General features: G+C 46.0%; 2 protein-coding genes across 2 annotated transcripts; both read left to right on the top strand.

The window, feature by feature from the left end:
• Nucleotides 1–206: 206 nt before the first annotated feature.
• LOC119922311 (olfactory receptor 52D1-like) lies at nt 207–1,148 on the top strand. Its single transcript, XM_038742263.1, has one exon. It carries the CDS (start codon nt 207–209, stop codon nt 1,146–1,148), a length of 942 nt encoding a protein of 313 aa, XP_038598191.1.
• Nucleotides 1,149–16,734: 15,586 nt separating this feature from the next.
• Nucleotides 16,735–20,862, top strand: LOC119943332 (olfactory receptor 52D1-like). The gene is made up of 4 exons (XM_038764239.1): nt 16,735–17,672; nt 18,095–18,164; nt 20,431–20,522; nt 20,823–20,862. Exons 1-4 carry the CDS (start codon nt 16,735–16,737, stop codon nt 20,860–20,862), a joined length of 1,140 nt encoding a protein of 379 aa, XP_038620167.1.
• Nucleotides 20,863–21,827: the final 965 nt, after the last annotated feature.

The raw sequence follows: 21,827 nt of genomic DNA, 5'->3' as shown, positions 1-21,827 counted from the left end.
AACTATTCCACATGATAACCTAGGCATATATAAGTACTTAAAGGGACTGGAATGACAAAACTGAACAGAGGTAGAAAAGAGGTGAGAGTCTTATCTGGAAAAGCTTCCTGGTAAAGTTCTGTCTTCAGTTAGCTTTTAGCAGTTTAGTCCCATTGGGATAATTTTAGAGTTTGTCTCTCCTCACTTCTTCTTCTTCGCAGGTAACCATGTCAATTCCAAACACTACCAGCTTCCATCCCTCCGTGTTCTTCCTGTTGGGCATCCCTGGGATGGAGGATCAGCAAATCTGGATCTCCATCCCCTTCTGCTCAATGTACATCATGGCTCTGCTGGGCAATGCCACTATCCTGTTGGTCATCACCTCTGACAAGACCCTCCATGAGCCCATGTACCTCTTCCTCTGCATCCTCTCACTTACAGACTTGGTTCTTTGCTCCACCACATTGCCCAAGATGCTGGCCATCTTCTGGTTTGGTGCCCAGCCCATCTCCTTCCATGGTTGCCTCACTCAAATGTTCTTCATCCACGCTGTTTATGCCACTGAGTCAGGTGTTCTGCTGGCCATGGCCTTTGACCGCTTTGTGGCCATCTGCCGCCCGCTACACTACTCGTCCATCCTCAGCCCAGCTGTCATTGGAAAGATCATAGTGGCCTGCCTATCCCGAAGCCTAATGGTTGTCATTCCGTTTATCATCCTGATCCACAGATTGCCATTCTGTGGGCATCATTTGATCCCCCACACCTATTGTGAGCACATGGGCATTGCCAAGTTGGCGTGTGCCAACATCAAGATCAACATCATCTACGGCTTGACGGTTGCACTCTGGCTCATGGGGATGGATATTGTGCTTATTGGCTTTTCTTATGGCTTCATCCTCCATACTGTTCTCAATTTGCCTTCCCAGGATGCACAACTCAAGGCTTTCAGCACCTGTGGGTCCCACGTTTGTGTAATCATGGTCTTCTACATCCCGGCTTTCTTCTCCTTCTTCACCCACCGCTTTGGTCACTGGGTGCCACCTCAGGTTCACATTTTCATGGCCATCATCTACCTCCTTTTGCCCCCTGTGCTCAACCCACTGGTGTATGGCATTAACAGCAAGCACATCCGCTGGAGGATCCTAACTCTAATCCTGGGGAAGAGATAGGGCCCTGCACCCGCCCTCTCTGCTACCACCAGCTCCAGCAAAGGGCCCCAGAGAGACATCATCAACCAGGGGACCTGAGACCCCTGAGGAGGCTGCAGGGTAAACACAGACACATCCAATCAGCCACTCCACTGGGCATTGTTTCTTTGTAGCTGTCTTCCAGATGCTCTGTGAAGCCAACAATGGGAAAGCTACAAAACAGCTAGTGGTTGAATGAATCAATGACCTTCCTTTTGAGTGACTTGCGACTCATTGTCAGATTTCTCTTTTGCAGATCTGCCTGCTGGGTCAACAGTTGCGAAATAATAATAAGAAGAATTGTGGTATTTGTTAATTGCTTACTTTGTGCTGTGGTAGAATGGTTTAGTTTTACCTTTCTTGTCCTGAAATATACATGGAGAAGTTTTTATCTCTCAAACTTCCTGCCTTTCCTTCTACTTGTCATTCAAGTTGTTGACCTTCTGTCCCTGGAGAGGTGCAGTGGTCCTGGAGCTTCTCTTTTCCCACTCAAGTAGGCAAACCATCAACTGGGATACGGACTTGTCTTGGGGAAAAGTCCCAAGATGCAGCCAAGAAGAATTTGAACCTTTGTGGGATTCCCCCTTGGCACTGAAATATTGGCCAGACCCTGTCTTTGGTTCCATCACTCACATGGCATTGCTCTGATGAATCTGTGTTCCACCCAGGCTTCCTCAGGCATAGCACCTGTAGTTCTCCACTATAACAATAATAAAAATAATAATGATGGCATTTGTTAATCACTTACTATGTGCAAAGCACTGTTCTAAGCTCTGAGAAGGATACAATGTGATCAGTTTGTCCCATGTGGGGCTCACAATCTTAATCTCCATTTTACAGATGAGGTAACTGAGGCACAGAGAAGTTAAGTGACTTTCCCAAAGTCACCCAGCTGACAAGCGGCAGAGCTAGGATTTGAACCCATGACCTCTGATTCCCAAGCCTGTGCTCTTTCCACAGAGCCATGCTGCTTCTCAGAATATTATTATTCTGATTATTCTGATTAGTATTATTATTCAGAATAATGCTAACAATAATAATAGTAATATCGGTTAAGTGCTAAACCTGTGTCAAAACTTTACTAAACACAGGGTTAGTTATGGGATAATAAGGTCAGGCACAAGTTTTATCCCATATGAGCCTCACAGTCTCAGGTGTTAGACTTTAGAGAGCAACATGGCTTATTGGCAAGAGCACAGGCTTGAGAGTCAGAGGACGTAGGTTTTAATCAATCAATCAATCATATTTATTGAGCACTTACTGTGTGCAGAGCACTGTACTAAGTGCTTGGGAAGTACTAGTTGGCAACATATAGAGATGGTCCCTACCCAACTAGGCTCACAGTCTAGGAGGGGAAGACAGAAAACAAAACAAAACATATTAACAAAATAAAATCAATAGAATAAATATGTACAAGTAAAATAAATGAATAGAGTAATAAATACATGCAAACATATATACATATATACAGGTGTTGTGGGGAAGGGAAGGAGGTAAGGTGGCGGGGATGGGGGGGAGGGGGAGAGGAAAGAGGGGGCTCAGTCTGGGAAGGCCTCCTGGAGGAGGTGAGCTCTCAGTAGGGCCTTGAAGGGAGGAAGAGAGCTAGCTTGGCAGATGTGGGGAGGGAGGGAATTCCAGGCCAGGAGTATGATGTAGGCCGGGGGTCGATGGTGGGACAGATGAGAACGAGGCACGGTGAGGAGATCAGTGGCAGAGGAGTGGAGGGTGCGGGCTGGGCTGGAGAAGGAGAGAAGGGAGGTGAGGTAGGAGGGGGCGAGGTGATGGACAGCCTTGAAGCCGAGGGTGAGGAGTTTCTGCCTGATGCGCAGATTGATTGGTAGCCACTGGAGATTTTTGAGGAGGGGAGTAACATGCCCACAGCGTTTCTGGACAAAGACAATCCAGGCAGTGGCATGAAGTATGGATTGAAGTGGGGAGAGACAGGAGGATGGGAGATCAGAGAGGAGGCTGATATAGTAGACCAGACGGGATAGGTTGAGAGCTTGAACAAGCAGGGTAGCAGTTTGGACGGAGAGGAGAGGGCAGATCTTGGTAATGTTGCGGAGGTGAGACCGGCAGGTTTTGGTGACGGCTTGGATGTGAGGGGTGAACGAGAGAGCGGAGTCGAGGATGACACCAAGGTTGTGGGCTTGTGAGACGGGAAGGATGGCAGTGCCGTCAACGGTGATGGGAAAGTCAGGGAGAGGGCACGGTTTGGGAGGGAAGACAAGGAGTTCAGTCTTGGACACTTCTGCCACTTGTCTGCTGTGTGACCTTGGGCCAATCACTTTAACTTCTCTGGGCCTCAGTGACCTCATCTGTAAAATGGGGATTAAGACTGTGAGCCCTACTTGATTACCTTGTATCTATCCCAACACTTAGAGCAGTGCTTGGCACATAGTAAGAGCTTAACAAATACCATAAGTATTATGGCATTATTATTATTATTGTCACTTCACTTCTCAATGCCTCAGCTACCTCATCTATAAAAGGGGGATTAAGACTGGGAGCCCTATATGGGACAGGGATTGTATCTGACCCAATTATCTTGTATTTACCCCAGTGCTTAGTATAGTGGCTGGCACGTCATCCCCCTGGACTGGAATGCCCTCCCTCCCCACATCCGCCAAGCTAGCACTCTTCCTCCCTTCAAGGCCCTACTGAGAGCTCACCTCCTCCAGGAGGCCTTCCCAGACTGAGCCCGCTCCTTTCTCTTCCCCTCCTCCCCCTCTCCATCCCCCCAGCCTTACCTCCTTCCCTTCCCCGCACCACCTGTATATATGCATATATGTTTGTTCGTATTTATTACTCTATTTATTTATTTATTTTACTTGTACCTATCTATTCTATTTATTTTATTTTGTTAATATGTTTTGTTTTGTTCTCTGTCTCCCTCTTCTAGACTGTGAGACCACTGTTGGGTAGGGACTGTCTCTGTTGCCAACTTGTTCTTCCCAAGCGCTTAGTACAGTGCTCTGCACACAATAAGCTCTCAATAAATATGATTGACTGATTGATTGATTGACTCTAAGGGCTTAAGAAATACCACAATCATCATCATTAAGGTGGAGCTCATAGTTTCAGTATGCTAACAATTTCCTACTGCAAAATATCCAGAGGCTCCAAAGCAGCAAGATGCAGAGGTGCTCTCACACCTGCAGCAGGAAGCTCCTTCCAAGTGTGGAAACCTAGTGGTCAAGGACCTACATATGCTTCATTCTGTCCAAGCCAGTTCAGCTCTACACCTGCTCGATCACCTCTGGGTGTGCTTGGTTACCAAGGAGAGCACTTCACACCACATCTTCTCTTTGTTCTCTGGTCTTCTGATAAGAGTAGCTGAAAACAAGATGAATCTACTCCTTGATCTAATCAGAAGCCTTGGCCCTGCCATCTGGTGGGGTTTAATCACCTTGAGAACAAGGCAGGAGCTGGATGGGAAAACCTCATCCCATGGAGTTATTGCTGCCTCTCCTGATGTATTGAATAATAATAATAATGATGGTATTTGTTAAGCGCTTACTATGTGTCAGCATGGTGTATTGGATAGAGCCTGGGCCTGGGAGTCAGAAGGTCATGGGTTCTAATCCGGACTCCATGACTTGTCTGCTGTGTGACCTTGGGCCAGTCACTTTACTTCTCTATGGCTCAGTTACTTCATCTGTAAAATGGGGATTGAGACTGTGAGCCCCACATGGGACAGGGACTGTGTCCAACTCTATTAGCTTGTATCCACCCCAGTGCTTAGCACAGTGCCTGGCACACAGTAAGCACTTAACAAATACCATCATTATTTATTCTGTATTATAGTCTCTGATTAAATTACTAACTCTATATAACTCTACTAACTCTATATAAAGAAACTCTGGATTACTCGGAGTTGAGCTGGCCTTGACTAGCAGGGGAACCTCTGCCCATTAACTTCCACACCCTACTAATGCTAGAAGAAGTGCTAATAGCAAATAAACTTGTCTCTGATATACCTGCTCGAAAACAATAGAGAGTCAGTGATGATTTTCTTCCAAACAAGGCAGGTGTCCACCTGGGCCCCTCTATATGAGCAAACAACATTAGAGAATTCCCGCCAAGCACACCCTTTGACTATCCTTTGAGAAGCAGTGTGGTTTAGTGGAAAGAACCCGGGCTTGGGAGTCAGAGGTAGTGGATTCTAATCCTGGTTCCACCACTTATCAGCTGTGTGACTTTGGGCAAGTCACTTAACTTCTCTGTGCCTCGGTTCCCTCATCTGTAAAACTCTGTGAGTACCATGTGGGACAACCTGATTACCTTGTATGTACCCCAGCACTTAGAACAGTGCTTGGCTTGTTAAGCACTTATCAAATACTATTATTATTATTATTATTATTATTACCCTTTGACTTACTTCAGGGGCACAGTTGACCATCCCCAAAATTTCTGATTCTGCCTCTTCTTTTGAGAGGCCACAAACCAGCATGGACCATGGACCATTGACCATTGCCCGGGACAGAGATTGCCCGAGGACACCAAGATCTCTCTGTCGAGATAGCACAAACCCCGATGCAGACCATCGACCATGACGTGGGTCAGAGACCTAACTGAGGGTACTGAGATCTCTCTGCAGAGAGATCACAAAGCAGTGAGGGCTATCGACCATCGCCTGGATAATAATAATAATAATAATGCCATTTATTAAGTGCTTACTATGCGCAAAGCACTGTTCTAAGTGCTGGGGAAGTTACAAGGTGATCAGGTTGTCCCACAGGGGGCTCACAGTCTTAATCCCCATTTTCCAGATGAGGGAACTGAGGCCCAGAGAAGTGAAATGACTTGCCCAAAGTCACACAGCTGACAAGTGGCAGAGCCGGGATTTGAACCCATGACCTCTGACTCCAAAGCCTGGGCTCTTCCTACTGAGCCATGCTTCAGAGACCTACCCTAGAACACTGAGATCTCTCTGCGGCGTTAACTTAACTGGACTAAGTTGAGGAACTACTGATATTGACCTCCCTCCAGGGCTCTGACATTTTGTTCCCGAACTGCTATGCCTGTGAAGCAGCTTGGCTTAGCAGAAAGAGCACGGACTTGGGAGTCAGAAGTCATGGGTTCTAATCTCAACTCTGCCACTTGTCATCTGTGTGACTTTGGGCAAGTCACTTAACTTCTCTGTGCCTCAGTTACCTCATTTATAAAATGTGGATTAAAACTGTGAGCCCCATGTGGGATGACCTGATAGCCTTGTATCTATCCCAGTGCTTAGAACAGTGCTTGGCACATAGTAAGCACTTAACAAATACCATTATTATTATTATCTTCCTCCCTTCCCTGCAGAATCCACAGCAGAGAACACAGAACCTGTGTGGCTGTCTGACACCCATGTGACAATGACTTTTACATATCAAAAGTGCCTACCTTCACATCAATCCAGCCTCCAGTTTACTCCTAAACTCTCAACTCTTCATTCATTCATTCAATCCTATTTATAATAATAATGATGATGGTATTTCCCACACTGCAGGGGAAGCAGCATGGCTCAGTGGAAAGAGCCCGGGAGTGGGAGTCAGAGGTCATGGATTCTAATCCCGACTCTGCCACTTGTCAGATGTGTGACTTTGGGCAACTCACTTAACTTCTCTGTGCCTCATCTGTAAAAAGCAAATTAAGACTGTGAGCCCCACAACCTGATCACTTTGTATCCACCCCTGTGCTTAGAACAGTGCTTTGCACATAGTAAGTGCTTAACAAATGCCATCATTATTATTATTTGTTAAGTGCTTACTATGTGCCGGACACTGTTCTAAGCACTGGGGGGATACAAGGTGACCAGGTTGTCCCATGTGGGGCTCACAGTTTTAATTCCCATTTTAAAGATGAGGGAACTGAGGCACAGAGAAGTTAAGTGACTTGCCCAAAGTCACACAGCTGACAAGTGGCAGAGCTGGGATTAGAACCCATGACCTCTGGCTCCCAAGCCCGGGCTCTTTCCACTGAGCCATGCTGCTTCTCCATTGAGTGCTTGTCTTCCCTCCCAAACCTAGCCCTCTCCCTGACTTTCCCATCACTGTTGATGGCACTATTATCCTTCCTGTCTCACAAGCCCGCAACCTGGGTGTCATCCCCGACTCTGCTCTCTCATTCACCCTTCACATTCAAGCCATCACCAAAACCTGCTGGTCTCAGCTCCGCAACATTGCCAAGATCTACCCTTTCCTCTCCATACAAACCGCTACCCTGCTCGTTCAAGCTCTCATCCTATCCCGTCTGGACTACTGCATCAGCCTCCTCTCTGATCTCCCATCCTTGTGTCTCTCCCCACTTCAATCCATACTTCATGCTGCTGCCTGGATTGTCTTTGTCCAGAAACGCTCTGGACATGTTACTCCCCTCCTCAAAAATCTCCAGTGGCTACCAATCAATCTGCGCATCAGGCAGAAACTCCTCACCCTCGGCTTCAAGGCTCTCCATCACCTCGCCCTCTCCTACCTCACCTCCCTTCTCTCCTTCTACAGCCCAGCCCGCACCCTCCGCTCCTCTGCCACTGATCTCCTCACCGTGCCTCGTTGTCACCTGTCCCACCATCGACCCCCGGCCCACATAATACTCCTGGCCTGGAATTCCCTCCCTCCCCACATCTGCCAAGTTAGCTCTCTTCCTCCCTTCAAGGTCCTACTGAGAGCTCACCTCCTCCAGGAGGCCTTCCTAGTCTGAGCCCGCTCCTTCCTCTCCCCCTCCTCCCCCGTCTATCCCCCCGCCTTACCTCCTTCCCTTCCCCACAGCACCTGTATATATGTATATATCTTTGTACATATTTATTACTCTATTTATTTATTTTACTTGTACATATCTATTCTATTTATTTTATTTTGTGAATATGTTTTGTTTTGTTCTCTGTCTCCCCCCTCTAGACTGTGAGCCCACGGTTGGGTAGGGACTGTCTCTATATGTTGCCAACTTGTACTTCCCAAGCGCTTAGTACAGTGCTCTGCACACAGTAAGCACTCAATAAATACGATTGATTGATTGATTGCTTACTGTGTGCAGGGTGCTTGGGAGAGTACAATATAATAATAAACAGATGCATTCCCTGACCACAACAAGCTTACACTTTAGAGGGGCAGACAGACATAAATAAACGAATCATTTATAAACAAATTACAGATATGTATTAAATGCTACGGGGCTGGGAGGAGGGATGAATAAAGAGAACAAGTCAGGGGGAAGCAGAAGTTTCTTGGAGAAGATTCATTCATTCATTCATTCAATCATATTTATTGAGTGTTTACTGTATGCAGAGCACTGTACTAAGCGCTTGGGAAGTACAAGTTGGCAACATATAGAGACGGTCCCTACCCAACAGCAGGCTCACAGTCTAGAAGGTTCACTTCCTTTCCAATGCAGTTTCAACTGTAAAATGGAGATAGACTTTTCTCCCTCCAACTTCAAAAGTGTGTCTTCAATAAGCCTTTGAATTGGGGGAGAGTAATTGATGGATTTCATTCATTCATTCATTCATTCATTCAATCGTATTTATTGAGCGCTTACTGTGTGCAGAGCACTGTACTAAGCGCTTGGGAAGTACAAGTTGGAAGTATAAGGGACCTGGAGACAGTCCCTACCCAACAACAGGTTCACAGTCTAGAAGGGGGGACAGACAACAAAACAAAACGTGTAGACAGGTGTCAAAATTGTCAGAACAAATAGAATTAAAGCTATATGCACATCATTAACAAAACAAATAGAATTGTAAATATGTACAAGTAAAATAGAGTAATAAATCTGTACAAACACATATTCATAGTGCTTTTTTATTCTATTTGTTAAGTGCTTATTACACTTCAAGCACTGTTCTAAGCACTGGGGAAGGTACAAGTTAATTGGGGAGATACAGTCCCTGTCCCACATGGGGCTCACAGTCTAAGTTAGGAGGGAGAACAGTCTATCTCCATTTTACAGTTGAAACTGCATTGGAAAGGAAGTGAAGTGACTTACCCAAGGTCACACAGTGAGCAGTTGGCAGAGCTGGGATTAGAACCCAGGTCTACACTCCACTAGGCCGTGCTGCTTCTCGGGCTTAACAAATACCACTAAACACCCACTCCCCCGCCCCCATACCAACAACAACAAAAAACCCCCACCAATGAAACAAAAAACTAAAAAACACCCAAGAGACCTGGATGTAGGTGTTCGAATATGCTTTTGCACCTTTGGGAAACTCTTCCAACCCAACAGAATGCGTGCTTCATCAAAAGTCATAGGAAAAGTCATTCAAAATTACCGTATGCAGATGACTGCCCCATGCAGGCACAAACCCAAGAAAATTGTAGGCTGTTTCACTGATTTAGCCAGGCATTGTGAACTGATGATAATTCTAAAGAAAGCTGAGGCGATGTACCAGCTTACCCCAGGGAAGCCAGAAAAACAACCAAAAATATATGTTGGGAACAGAGAGTCAAATGCTGGCACAGAATTGTTACCTAGGCCATACACTGGCCAATGACACTGTAATAGACACGAAAGGAATGGCTCTTTTCAGTAAAAATCTTGGGAGTTAGAGACATGGAGACAAAAGAAAAAATAACACCAACCGCTGGAAATATTAAACTTACTAAAACAACGAGCAGATGTTTTTGTGAACAATGAGGTTGGTATAGTGGGTTCTTGCATTGATCTTTCCAGCCTCACACACAAATGTGAATTTCACCACTAGTGTCTTTGAATGCAGAGGATAGTATACATATTTTATAATGTTATATTCTAAATTGATTCATTTCCTATTTCTAAAAACACCATGTTTATTTGTCACGTGTGTACATGTTTTGTTTTGTTGTATGTCTCCCCCTTCTAGACTGTGAACCCATTGTTGGGACCGTCTCTATATGTTGCTGACTTGTCCTTCCCAAGCGCTAAATACAGTGCTCTGCACACAGTAAGTACTCAATAAATATGATTGAATGAATGAATGAATGAATATACAGGTGCTGTGGGGAGGGGAAGGAGGTAGGGCGGGGGTATGGGGAGGAGGAGAGAAAAAAGGGGACTCAGTCTGGGAAGGCCTCCTGGAGGAGGTGAGCTCTCAGTAAGGCTTTGAAGGGAGGAAGAGAGCTAGCTTGGCGGATGTGTGGAGGGAGGGCATTCCAGGCCAGGGGAAGGATGTGGGCCAGTGGTCGATGGTGGGACAGGCAAGAACGAGGTACTGTGAGGAGGTTAGTGGTAGAGGAATGGAGGGTGCGGGCTGGGCTGGAGAAGGAGAGAAGGGAGGTGAGGTAGGAGGGGGCGAGGTGATGGAGAGTCTTGAAGCCGAGAGTGAGGAGCTTTTGCTTGATTCTTAGGTTGACTGGCAGCCACTGGAGATTTTTGAGGAGGGGAGCAACATACCCAGAGCGTTTCTGCACAAAGATAATCTGGGCATTTTTTGATAATTTGATAATTTGAGGAGATTATTTGAGGAGGAAAGACCTCCTCACTCTCAACTTCAAGGCTCTCCATCACCTCGCCGCCTCCTACCTCACTGCCCTCTCGCCTTACTTAAGCTTACTATAAGCTTCTGAGGGGCTAAGGGGTGTAAGTCTGTATCTTGCCTCTGTAACATTCTCCCAAGTGCTTAGGACAGTGCTTTATACTTAGCTGGCATTCAATAAATGCTATTGGTAGAGTTGATCATATCAGTCTTGTCTGCATCCCTGCCTGGTGGCAGAAAGCTGGACCAGATGACAAGAAGAAGGCTCCCTCATCTGGGGCTTCTCTGGTTCTGGATCCAAGCCCCAGGGTGCTCAGAAGGGGAAGATAGGCAAGAGTGATGGAGGCCAATTATTCCAATGCATCTAATTGGCCAGAGAATTCTGTCTGGAGCTCACCAACACCAGTCCCTTAAATGGAGTTTCAGGAGACTTTCCCAAAGCAGCCGCTATATTTTGCAATCACACAGTAATTCTGGCACCAATACCCAGAGCTTCGTACCAAAGATCCTGGTCCCAGTCCCAGCAGATGCCCCCCAAGTGTGCATGTCTACCCCTTGCAGGTCCCAGAGAGGTCACTGGGGCAGGCGAGATTGAAAGGAGAGGGGTCCTTTAGTAGTCCCTGCTTTATTTTTACCACCTGGTTGCTGTCTGGAGACTTGGGCCTGCCCCTCCCAACATCGGTCCCCCAGAGGATGAGAAAGATAAAAAGCCTGTGGCCTCTGCTCTCAGGCCTGACTCTCACCACACAACTGCAGTGCTCTGAGTGTCCCTGGGAAGAGTAGAACCAGGTAGGAGGCATCTGCCCTGTGGTGGGTTAAGAAGGGCTGGGGAGGGAAGTAATGCTAAGGAGAAGGGAGGGCTAGGAGGATGGAAAAGACCAGATAGAGGAAAAGATGCAGGCAGATGTATAATATGTACTCATATAAATGTCTTTCTCTTTAAACTGTAAGCTTGCTGTGGGCAGGGAACATGTGTACAAGCTCTGTTGTATTGTACTGAGAACAGTGCTCTGCACACAGTAATCACTCAATAAATCCCACTGAGTGATTGATTTGTTGATTTTAGGGACATGAAAAGAAACTTGTTCATAGACTCTTCTTGCTGGCTGGCTTCTCTAAAAGACATGATAAGAGTGACTAAGCCCTAGCTAAGCTCTCATTTCTCCTAATAACTCTCCCTTCTGCATTGCCCATGCAACTGTTTGATGTCTGTCTCTCCCCTTCTAGAGTGTGAGCCCGTTGTGGGCAGGGATTGCCTCTGTTTGTTGCTGAATTGTACTTCCCAAGTGCTTAGTACAGTGCACTCAGTAAGTGCTCAATAAATACGATTGAATAAGTGAATATGCCCTATAATGACTTTATATTCACCCCACCCTCAGCTCCCACAGTATTTATGTACCATATCCTTGTAGTCTGAAATTTTCCTTACCTGTAATTTATTTCAACTTCTGTCTCCCACTCTAGGTTGTAAGCTCCTTATGGGCAGGGTTTCTGTCTACCAAGTATATTGGATCATACTCTACTCAGTAGTACAGTGCCCTGAACATTATAAGCACTCAATAAATACCACTGATTTCTTAATGATAGTGATAGCATGGCTTACTGGAAAGAGCACGGGCTTGGGCGTCAGAGGTCATGGATTGTAATCCCAACTCTGCCACTTGTCAGCTGTGTGACTTTGGGCAAGTGGCTTAACATCTCTGTGCCTCAGTTACCTCATCTGTAAAATGGGGAATAAGACTGTGAGCCCCAAATGGGACAACTTGATTACTTTATATCTACCCCAGCTCTTAGAACAGTGCTTGGCACATAATAAGCACTTAACAAATGCCATCATTATTATTAGCAGTAGTAGTAATTCCTTGAATGTATTCATTGCACTATTTATTGCTTATCTCATTGTGCCCTCATAACCTGTTAGGTAGGGAGAGACAGCACTTATTATTTCCACCTTACAGAAGAGGAAGGTGAGGTTCAGAGTGGTTAAATGACTTGTCAATTAACTGACAAGTCAGTGGTTAAATGACTTGTCAGTGGTTAAATGACAGGCCCAACATCAGGCCATCCTCAGATTTGGGAGTTGAACCCAGATTCTGGCCACTAGGCTAAACTGCCTCCCTAAGTTCATGTCATTTATCTCCCTGCTTCTAGACAAAACCACCCTGAACTCCATCCAGGCAGAAGAGTATCTCTCCTATTCTTTACAATCCTCAGGAAAGGTGTCCCAATGCCCTTCAAGTATCCCTTCCCCATCTCATCACCCTCTCTGTCTTCTTATGTCTAATCTAAACACTTCATGTTACAATATGAAATCATTTGCACTTAGCATGATTTGCTGAGTTTGAAAAATGGTTGACTCTCTTCTAGTGATAGCTATCTTCATCTTGAAGGCTCTTTATGGGCCTCCCCAAAACCTTCTCTTCTCCTTGGTATATAATCCCCGATCCCCTTTCTTCATGAGTTACTGGGGAATGGAGGGATTCAAAACTGCATATAATATCATATAATTTCAGGGGTTTCCTACTTTTAAACTTCAGGTTTGCAATTTGAAAATTTCCAAAATGTAGAATTCTGCCTTTAACCACATTCCCTTAGGATTTATAGTATAACAATGTCAATTTGATAAATATTTTTTCACTAATATTCATTTCTGGTGTCAGCAAATGACACAAATGTCTTCAGGAACCCTCAGTATCACAGCTGTCTGTTGTCACAGGTAGCAGTTTAAAACCAACCTTACTTGTTTTATAGAATCAGGCCCCATGAGGGTCAGTAAGTTAGTCATATTTATTGAGTGCTTACTGTGTGCAGAGCACTATACTAAGCACTTGGGAGAGTACAATACAGCAATGTAACACATTCCCTGCCTACAAGTAGCTTACAGTAGAGGGGGAGACAGACATTAATAGGATAAAGGCTTGGATTAATGTGGTATCAATTTGGATGGAGAGGAAAGGATGGATTTTAGTGAAGTTGTGAATGTGGAACTGACAAGATTTAGTGATGAACTGAGTACGTGTGCTGAATGAGAGAGAAGAGCCAAGGAAAACTCCAAGGTCAAGGGCCCGTGAGACAGGAAGGCTGGTGGTGCCAACTACAGTGATGGGAAAGTCAGAGGGAGGACAGGATTTGAGTGGGAAGATAAGGAGTTCTTCTTTAGACACGTTAAGTTTGAGCTGATCACAGGACAACCAAGTAGAGATATACTGAAGTCAGGAGGAAATGTGAGACTGCAGAGAGGGAGAGAGATCAGGGCAGCAGATATAGATTAGGAATTAATCCGCACAGAGGTGATAGGGGAAGCCCTGTGAGTGAATGAGTTCTCCAAGGGAGTGGGTGTAGATGGGGAATAGAAGGGGACCCAGAACTGAACCCTGAGGGACATCCACAGTTAGAGGGTGGGAGGCAGAGAAGGAGCCTATGAAAGAGATTGAGAATGAGTGGCCAGAGAGATAGGAGGAGAACCAAGAGAGGACAGAGTCACTGAATGTGAAGTTGGATAATGTTTTCATGAGAAGAGGGTGGTCGACAGTGTCAAAGACAGCTGAGAGGTAAAGGAGAATTAGGATGGGGTACAGGCTGTTGAATTTGGCAAGAAGGAGATACTTCGTGACCTCTGAGAGGGTCATCCCTTCTGGAGTGAAGGGGCCAGGAGCCAGATTGGAGGGAGTCAAGGAGAGAATTGAGGAGAGGACTTGAGACAGCAGGTGTAGACAAATCACTTAAGGAGTTTGGAGAAGAATGGAAGGAGGGAGACATGGGGTCAAGTGAGGGTCTTTTTTTTAGGATAAGGGAGACGTGAGAATGTTTGAAACCAGTGGAGAGAAGCCACTGGAGAGTGAACAGTTGAAGACGGCAGTTTTGGAAGGGAAGAAGGGAGGGGGCAAGTGTTTGATAAGGGGCAAAGGAATGAGGTCGGATATGCAGTTGGAGGGGGTGGATTTGAGAGAAGACAGATCTTTAGAAATATTGCTGGGATATATGGGAGAGTTGAAGAATGGGCAGGAGTGTGGGAGAGACTGGGGACGAGATGGGGAGATGTTACAGACATCACACCTGAGAGTGTGAATTTTTTCAATAAATAAGTAGCCAGGTCACTAGGGTCAAGTGTGAATTTTAGCAGTGCTGTGAAGTTAGAACCCACAGGATTTAGTGATGGATTGAATATGTGGGTTTAATGAGAGAGAGAAGTCAATGGTAATGCCAAGGCTATGGACTTGTGAGACAAGAAGGATGGTGGTACATTGATGGGAAAGTCAGGATGAGAACAAGTTTTGGGTAGGATCCAGGGCTGTGTGTCAGTGGAATAAGTTTGACAAAAGGGCAAGAGGCCTTCTCAGACTAAGTCCCCTTTTCCTTCTCCTCCTCCCCACCCCCTGCCCTACCTCCTTCCCCTCCCCACAGCACTTGTATATATATTTGTATGGATTTATTACTTACTTGTACATATTTACTATCTATTTATTTTGTTAATGACGTGCATATGGCTTTAATTCTATTTGTTCTGACAATTTTGATGCCTGTCTACATGTCTTGTTTTGTTGCCTGTCTCCCCCTTCTAGACTGTGAGCCCGTTGTTGGGTAGGGACTGTCTGTATATGTTGCCTACTTGTACTTCCCAAGAGCTTAGTACAGTGCTCTGCACACAGTATGCACTCAGTAAATACGTTTGAATGAATGAATGAATGAATAAGGGAGCGAATGAGCTGAGTTCAGTAGAAAGCATGGTGCTGAGTATCAATTTGGTCAGTAAGGGATGGTAGTATGGATATGAAGGCTAAATGGGGCATAATGACTAGAAAATTGGACTAATCTAAATTGGATTTGGATTGTCCAAAGCAACAATACCCTAGTGTTGCTTTGAGTTGAGGGTTGTGTATTGGAAGAAAAGCAGTGGAGTAACACACAAAGAGTAAGCAAAAACTAATAATTATAATAGCAATAATAATGACATTTGTTAAGTGTTTACAACCCCTGAAAGAAGCAGTGGGGTAGATGCAAGATATTCAAGTCAGATACAGGCCCTATACCTGAGGCATCCATTTTTACAGATAAAGAAATCAAGGCACAGAGAAGTTAAGTGATTTGCCCAAGGTCCCAAAGCAGACAAGTAGTGTAATTGGGATTAGAACCCAGACCTGTGTTCTTTCCACTAGGCCATGATGCAATTATACGAAGTTGCTCCAAATTTTTCATAGATTAGAGAGACGGGAAATCCTTTAAATCTGCTTGCAAATATTCTCATGTCTCCCGAATCCTAAAAAAACCCTCCTGTGACCCCATGGCTTCCTCCTGTTATCACCCCATCTCCTTCCTACCATTCCTCTCCAAACTCCTTGAGTGAGTTGTCTACAACCGCTTCTCCAGTTCTTCTTTTCCAGTTCTCTCCTTGACTCATTCATTAATTCATTCATTGTCGTATTTATTAAGCGCTTACTGTGTGCAGAGCACTGTACTAAGCGCTTGGGAAATGCAAGTTGACAACATATACAGACAGTCCCTACCCAACAACGGGCTCACACTCTAGAAGGGGGAGACAGACAACAAAACAAAACAAGTGGACAAGGTGTCAAGTCCTCAGGACTCCCTCTGGGTCAATTATTCTCTCCCCCTTCAAGAAGCCTTCCTTTACTAAGCCCTCCTTTTCTCTTCTCCATCTCCCTTCTAGGTCACCCTGACTTGTTCTCTTCATTCATCCCGGCTCCCAGTCCTACATCACTTATGCACATATCTTAATTTATTTATATTAATGTCTGTTTCCTCATCTAGACTGTAAGCTCTGTGTGGGCAGAGAATGTGTCTGTTTATTGTTATATTGTACTCTCCCAAGTGCTTAGTAAAGCACTCTGCTCACAGCAAGCACTCAGTAAATGTGATTGAGTGAATGAATGAATAAATGAATAAGTATAGAAGGCACTGGGTTGATGAGACTTACTAAAGCTGGAAAAAAGGTAAGGGGTTTACCTGGAAAGCTTCCTGAATAATAATATTTATTATTTCGGGTTTGTTAAGTGCTTACTGTTCTAAACACTGAGCACTGCTGTAAGAAGGATTTGGGTCTTGAGTTGATCAGTCTTCTTGGGATAATTTTAGAGTTTGTCCCTCTCCATTTTTTCTTCTTCTTCCCAGGTCACTATGTTGATTTCCAACACTACCAGCTTCCATCCTTCCGCGTTCCTCCTGTTGGGCATCCCTGGGATGGAGGATCAGCACATCTGGATCTCCCTCCCCTTCTGCTCCATGTACATCATGGCTCTGCTGGGCAATGGCACCATCCTGTTGATTGTTGCCTCTGACAAGACCCTCCACGAGCCCATGTACCTCTTCCTCGGCATCCTCTCGCTCACAGACGTGGTGCTTTGCTCCACCACATTACCTAAGATGCTGGCCATCTTCTGGTTTGGGGCCCAGCACATCTCCTACCATGGCTGCCTCACCCAAATGTTCTTTGTCCACATGGTCTTTGCCACCGAGTCAGCTGTCCTGCTGGCCATGGCTTTTGACCGCTTCATAGCCATCTGCCGCCCACTACACTACTCATCCATCCTCAGCCCTGGGGTCATTGGGAAAATTGTAATGGCCTGCATAGTCCGAGGCCTCTTCTTCGTCTTCCCATTCGTTGTCCTGATCCAGAGATTGCCATTCTGTGGGCACCATGTGATCCCCCACACCTATTGTGAGCACATGGGCATTGCTAAGCTGGCATGTGCCAACATCAAGATCAACATCATCTACGGCCTGACGGTTGCACTCTCAGTCACAGGGATGGACGTGGTGCTCATTGGCTTTTCTTATGGCTTCATCCTCCATACTGTGCTCCACCTGCCCTCCCAGGATGCACAGCTCAAGGCCTTCAGCACTTGTGGGGCCCACGTATGTGTCATCCTGGTCTTCTACATCCCGGCTTTCTTCTCCTTCTTCACCCACCGCTTTGGTCACTGGATGCCACCTCAGGTTCACATTTTCGTGGCCAATCTCTACCTCTTGGTGCCCCCTGTGCTCAACCCGCTGGTGTATGGCATTAACACCAAGCACATCCGCCAGAGGATCCTGACTCTAATACTGGGGAACAGGTAGGGGGCCCTGCGCAACTCCTCACAGCTACAACCAGCTCCAGCAAAGGGCCCCAGGGAAACTCCATCAACTGGGAGACCTGAGACCCCTGAGGTGGCTGAGGGGCAAAAATGGACATGTCTCTAAAGTCTGACCACTCTGCCCTGCTAAGTGCTGCTGATCCTTGTCCCTTTATGGATGCCTCATACATTCATTGAATCATATTTATTGATTGGTTACTGTTTGCAGAGCACTGTACTAAGCACTTGGGAAGTACAATTTGACAACATATAGAGACGATCCCTATCCAACAATGGGCTCACAGTCTAGAATGCCCAAGCCAATACTGGGAATGAAACGAGACAGCTAGAAGTTGACTGAATCATTTTTAGGCCTTTCCTCTGATTGATTTGTGACTCATTTTCCAATTTAACTTTTGTAGACATAAGGGCTGGCTCCTCTCTGACTCTGCCACCTTTCTTGCATGCCCAGGGCACAACTGTTCCGCAAAAGTAAAATATTAATAACAATCATGATGGCATTTGCTAAGTGCTTACTATGTGCCAAACACTGTTCTAAGTGCTGGGGTAGATACAAGGTTATCATGTTGCCCCACGTGGAGCTCACAGTCTTAATCCCCATTTTACAGATGAGGCAACTGAGGCACAAAGAAGTTAAGTGACTTGTCCAAAGCCACACAGCTGACAAGTGGAGGAGCCGGGATTAGAACCCATGACCTCTGACTCCCAAGCCCATGCTCTTTTCACTAAGCCATGCTGCTTAGGTGTGACGATTACTCCAGGGAGGGAAATATAGTCTGGAGACCCTTTTCTTGCCCTCTCCCTCATCCCATTGTGCACAGTAGGCTCCACCACAGAGGGGAATCTTTCACTTATTATGGACCAAGCATTGAATGACCCAAACACTGCTGTGGCCAAATTCATGCAGCACTGTATGCCTTCCTTGGACCCTAGTGATCCCCTGGTGAGCACCCAAACCCAGTAGTTCCATTAGGATGGGAGGAAGTTCCTGTTGTCCCTGATTCAGTTAGGAAGGTGAGTACCAGACAGGACAGGGTCTCAGCTAACCAAAGTGCTTGCACATAAAATTTAATAAAAAGCTAAATAAATACCTCTATTATTTTATTAAAAGCTTTCCACTTGGCCCATCATCATCTCCTTTCTTCCACTCAGCTGGAACTGAGGAAGTGGAACCTGACTGGGTCTAATTAGTGTATCCCTAAAGGGTAGGAGTGGCTGGGTGTGTGGTAAAGAGATGTAAAGAAGGAAGGAAAGGGAATGTGTCCTTTATTCAAGAGGCAAGGGGGCGTATGCAAACCAAAAGAGCAGAATAGACGACCCAGCAAAGCAGAGCCTTAAGCAGTGGGAAACAGCAGGGAAACCATGACAGCAGACAGACTAGCCTGGAGCAGGGATTGCTGTCTGCAGATTGAGTCTTTGCAATGATCTGGGCACCAGGAGACTGGCTCAGATACAGAGGCAGACCCTGCATAAGGAAATACATCAGCCCAGCAAGAGGTTATATGTCCATGCACACAATGTGGAAGGGAGTGGAAGGGCACATCCAGGGTTGTTTTCCCAAAGTGCTCGGGGTTATGTCTGGGCAGGGGTGGGCGTGGGGATGGGGGGTAGTCCAGGCACTTTTCTCCTGGGTATGGGGAAGTAGTGATGGAGACCTTGGAAAGGATTCAGGGGGTTAAATTGTGGACAGTGATCAGCAGGTTACCAGGATGAGAGTAATTGGTCTTTAGCTGCAGCAAGAGGGACTTCAGTAAGACCTCATGCAGAACTTCCTCCAAGTGACTGGTGGAGAGGTGAGAATTGGGACCTACGACTAAAGACTACGATGTCTCCTTTTCCTGAAGAGCCTAAAATAGATCAGAATTCCAACACCCCATTCAATGACGTTCATGAAACCTTTGTGAACTTTTGTTATATCTTTGCTTCTCCTCCTTCAGCTACTATTTTAAAATAATATCTGCCAATCTGTCCACTTCATTAGGCTGTAAGATTCATGGGAACTAATGGCAGGGATCATGTTTTTTGCTTCTGTGGGGCTCTCCCAAGTGCTTATAGCAGTATTTTACACTCAGTTGGTGCTCAATAAATGCCACTGATGGTGTGGATGGTAACAGCCTAGTTTACATCCGTGCCAGAGGCAGAAGGCTGGAGCAGATGAGAAAGAGAAGGCCCCACTCACCTGGGGATTCTCTATTGAAGTCGCAGGGTGCCTTGGGGGGGAAGACAGAGAGAAGTGATGGAGGCCAATTAGCATTCCACCCTGCTGTTACAGTGTATTTAATTGGCCACAACAGCCCCTCCATCACTAGCATCACCCCTTAAATGGAGTTTCTGGGGATTTCCCCAGAGCAGCCTCAATTTGATTTGGGTGATTTGCATCCTTTATTCACCCCTCCCTCAGCCCTACAACACATCTACATATCCACAATTTATTTATTCATATTAATGTACACCTCCCCCTCTAGACTGTAAGCCCACTGTGGGCAAGGAATGCGTCTATCAAGTCTGTTATGCGGTACTCTCCCAAGTGCTTAGTACAGTGTTCTGCAGACAGTAAGTGCTCCATAAAATGATTGTTTGATTAATCATCCGACTCTTTTTTATGGTATTTGTTAAGATCTTACTCAGTGTCAGGCACTGCACTAAGCACTGGGATAGATACAAGCTAATCAAATTGGACACAGTCCATGTTCCACTTTCAGGCCCTTGCTCCTTCCTCACATTGCTTGACTACAAGGCCAATCTTCTGCTCAGTTGCTCTTCCAGCTCCTATCTGACTCAGCAGCTTTTTGAAAATGCCCGGTTCCCAGTATTGCCAAAAGATGGCAGGTATGGAGGCTATCTCTGGGAGAGGAATACAGCCCAGAGATGCTCCATTCCCCCTCTCCCTCTGGCCATCATGCACCTAAGGTGTCCCAGAGGAGTTGGCTCACTCAATACGACTTGGCTCTTCAGGATCAAAGTCCCAGTCACCTCTGCTTGGTAGAAGGAAGCATTTCTGTCCATATTTTCAATGAAGAAACTGAAGCTAAGAGATTTTCAGGATATTAGGGGTAGAGTGGGGATTTGAAATCATGACCTGCACTGAACCTGGGGCTATGACTCATGAGGGTTGTGGTCCCTTGCCAGGATTACACAAATGTTGGAAGAACTGAAACCCAATGCTTAGGAGAAAGAAGGGAGGATGATAGTCCAATCTTACCTTTCCTGTCCCAAAATACAAGTGGAGACATTCTGGCCTTCCAGCGTTCCTGCCCTGACTCCCACCTGCCATTCAAATTGTTGCCCTTCTGTTCTCTGGGGAGCATGTTGTGGCCCTGGAGATTCAGGTCTCCTATTCAGCCAGGCAAGTCATAAGCTGGGAATACACACCGGACTTGGGGAAGAGAGTCCCAAGACCATACACACCAAGGAGAATTTGATACTGCATGGGGTTTGCTCTTGACCCTGGCATACTGTCAATCAATCAATCAATCAATCGTATTTATGGAGCACTTACTGTGTGCAGAGCACTGTACTAAGTGCTTGGGAAGTACAAGTTGGCAACATATAGAGACAGTCCCTACCCAACAGTGGGCTCACAGTCTAGAAGTGGGAGACAGAGAACAAAACAAAACATATTAACAAAATAAAATAAATAGAATAGATATGTACAAGTAAAATAAATAAATAAATAGAGTAATAAATATGTACAAACATATATACATATATATAGGTGTTGTGGGGAGGGGAAGGAGGTAAGATGGGGGGGATAGAGAGGGGGAGCAGGGGGAGAGGAAGAAGGGGGCTCAGTCTGGGAAGGCCTCCTGGAGGAGGTGAGCTCTCAGTAGGGCCTTGAAGGGAGAAAGAGAGCTAGCTTGGCGGATGGGCAGAGGGAGGGCATTCCAGGCTAGGGGGATGACGTGGGCCGGGGGTCGACGGCGGGACAGGCTGGAACAAGGCACGGTGAGGAGATTAGTGGCAGAGGAGCGGAAGGTGTGGGCTGGGCTGTAGAAGGAGAGAAGGGAGGTGAGGTAGGAGGGGGCGAGGTGATGGAGAGTCTTGAAACCGAGGGTAAGGAGTTTCTGCCTGATGTGTAGGTTGACTGGTAGCCACTGGAGATTTTTGAGGAGGGGAGTAACATGCCCAGAGCGT

This window comes from Tachyglossus aculeatus, chromosome 2 (genome assembly GCF_015852505.1).
Source record: "Tachyglossus aculeatus isolate mTacAcu1 chromosome 2, mTacAcu1.pri, whole genome shotgun sequence".
Taxonomy (NCBI): domain Eukaryota; kingdom Metazoa; phylum Chordata; class Mammalia; order Monotremata; family Tachyglossidae; genus Tachyglossus; species Tachyglossus aculeatus.
The sequence above is the reverse complement of the archived record's forward strand: the minus strand, read 5'-3'. Positions and strand labels throughout refer to the sequence as shown.